This window comes from Nansenia antarctica, assembly GCF_963989245.1.
Source record: "Nansenia antarctica genome assembly, chromosome: 9".
Lineage (NCBI taxonomy): Eukaryota > Metazoa > Chordata > Actinopteri > Argentiniformes > Microstomatidae > Nansenia > Nansenia antarctica.
In genome coordinates, this window is record NC_137679.1 from 46642920 (window position 1) to 46645419 (window position 2500).

At 44.7% G+C, this 2500-nt stretch overlaps 1 protein-coding gene across 2 annotated transcripts in view; it reads right to left on the bottom strand.

The window, feature by feature from the left end:
* The window catches only part of cdc5l (CDC5 cell division cycle 5-like (S. pombe)), a 24568-nt gene that overhangs the window by 936 nt on the left and 21132 nt on the right, over positions 1 to 2500 (bottom strand). For both annotated transcript variants that reach the window (XM_080539242.1, XM_080539243.1), the window contains 2 exons: positions 2259 to 2456; positions 1 to 12 (listed from right to left, as the gene is read on the bottom strand). The exon at positions 1 to 12 is cut by the window's left edge and continues 201 nt beyond it. In XM_080539242.1, coding sequence (XP_080395368.1) covers positions 1 to 12; positions 2259 to 2456 — 210 coding nt within the window. The remainder of the gene's footprint in view (positions 13 to 2258; positions 2457 to 2500) is intronic.

Consider the following 2500-nt stretch of genomic DNA (forward strand, 5'->3'; position numbering starts at 1 on the left):
ACCGCGGTTAATCTGCACAGAGACAGAGATGGTTAATCTACACACAGAGACAGAGATGGTTAATCTGCACAGAGACAGAGATGGTTAATCTACACAGAGACAGAGATGGTTAATCTACACAGAGACAGAGATGGTTAATCTACACAGAGACAGAGATGGTTAATCTACACAGAGACAGAGATGGTTAATCTACACAGAGACAGAGATGGTTAATCTACACAGAGACAGAGATGGTTAATCTACACAGAGACAGAGATGGTTAATCTACACAGAGACAGAGATGGTTAATCTACACAGAGACAGAGATGGTTAATCTACACAGAGACAGAGATGGTTAATCTACACAGAGACAGAGATGGTTAATCTACACAGAGACAGAGATGGTTAATCTACACAGAGACAGAGATGGTTAATCTGCACAGAGACAGAGATGGTTAATCTACACAGAGACAGAGATGGTTAATCTACACAGAGACAGAGATGGTTAATCTGCACAGAGACAGAGATGGTTAATTTACACAGAGACAGAGATGGTTAATCTATGGTTTTCGCTATGCGCACAAAAAATAACCACCCCGCCACTAATATGAAAAATCCTGGAGAAACACTGCAGTGCCTCACTAAAGTGGCAGGAAAAGATGCAGGAATTCAACAATGTGAGCACGTCCAGAAACACAATGTGAGCATGTCCAGAAACACAATTGCGCGGCGGATCGAAGACTTGTCAGCTAACTTACAACATCAAGTGTCACATAAAGCTTGTGCTTTTGATTTCTACTCGATTGCATGTGATGACAGCACAGATGATAAAAAAATGTGCGGGGAGTTGGCGATAACTTTTGCATTACGGAGGAGCTGCTTGATCTTAGGAGTCACAACAACGGGTAAGGACATTTCTGAAGCCGTGTCAGATGCAATTGACAAGATGGAACCTAAATGGGACAAGCTGTGAGGAGTTACAACGGACGGGGCCACACTCCCCTACACTAACACACTACACTAACCCTAACCCTCCATCTATGACAGGTGAGCACAAAGGAATGCGAGAGAGCAGAGGTGAGGCTGGTAAAATGCCCTGTATCATCCACCAAGAAGCCCTCTGTGCCAAGGCAGTCCAGCTAAACGATGTGATGAACACAGTTGTGAAAACTATCAACATAATTAGAGCACGAGGTCTCGACCACAGATCATTTAAAGTGTTCCTATCTGATGTTGATGCTGAATATGGGGACGTGCTCCATCACTCTGAAGTGCGCTGATAGCATTTTCTAACAAACGTTAGTTGATGTGTTAACAACCCCAATAACGTATTTGCATAACTAAATATCCCCATCCCCTTGTCCCTTCTGTTTAGCTCTTTATACAGGGCTGTGAAGGGGGAGCACCATCCTTTTAGTTTTTTTAAACAATTAGTTTATTTGTTTGTAATTTGTTTTACCTGGACTGTTTTATGTATTTTATTGAATGTTTTCTGTCTGCCCTAACTAAGCTGTTTGACAACAACATTTCCCCATTGGGGACAATAAAGGTTTTCAATCAATCAATCAATCAATTATTGAAGATTTTCCTTTTTAAGTCGGCTACATCAAGACACAATTCAAACGTACAGTTGGGGGATCACCATCCTGACTAAGAAGCAATCTGAGGCTGCTGTTTTGAGAATGAGCCGTCAGCAAGTATTAGATTTTTTTTAATAAAAAAAGAAAAACCATTTAATGGAAAGTTATGATATGGGCTGTTTTTTCTTTCTTTAAGCATATTCAGGTATCAAGCATAATTGATCGACATTCAATTAACTTTAATACGTTAGAGGTGAGGCGATACCTAGTGAGAGGCCCAGCCTTGAGTAGACGTTTCTGGATGTGTTCACCCCTGGTCTATGCTCTGTGTGTGTGTGTGTGTGTGAGTGTGTGTCTGTGTGTGTGTGTCTGTGTGTGTGTGTGTGTCTGTGTGTGTGTGTGAGTGTGTACCTCCAGTCTCTTCTCCAGGCTGTCTATGCTCTGTGTGTGTGTGTGTGTGTGTGTGAGTGTGTGTCTGTGTGTGTGTCTGTGTGTGTGTGTGTGTGTGTGTGTGTGAGTGTGTACCTCCAGTCTCTTCTCCAGGCTGTCTATGCTCTGTGTGTGTGTGTGTGTGTGTGTGTGTGAGTGTGTGTGAGTGTGTGAGTGTGTGTGTGAGTGTGTGAGTGTGTGTGTGTGTGTGTGTGTGTGTGTGTGAGTGTGTGAGTGTGTGTGTGTGTGTGTGTGAGTGTGAGTGTGTACCTCCAGTCTCTTCTCCAGGCTGTCTATGCGGTCCTTCTTGGAGGCCAGGTTGGCGCGGGTGTAGCGGGTCTGCTGGTGGAGGAACAGCACCTGGCCGTAGCACTCCTCCCACACCGTGGCGTACGCCTCCATGCTCAGCTCCCCGTGGCCCATCCCCGCACGCACCACACCCATCTCCTGGGCTAGCAGGGAGCTAGCCTAGCACACACACACACACACACACACACAGAGAGAGAGTTACA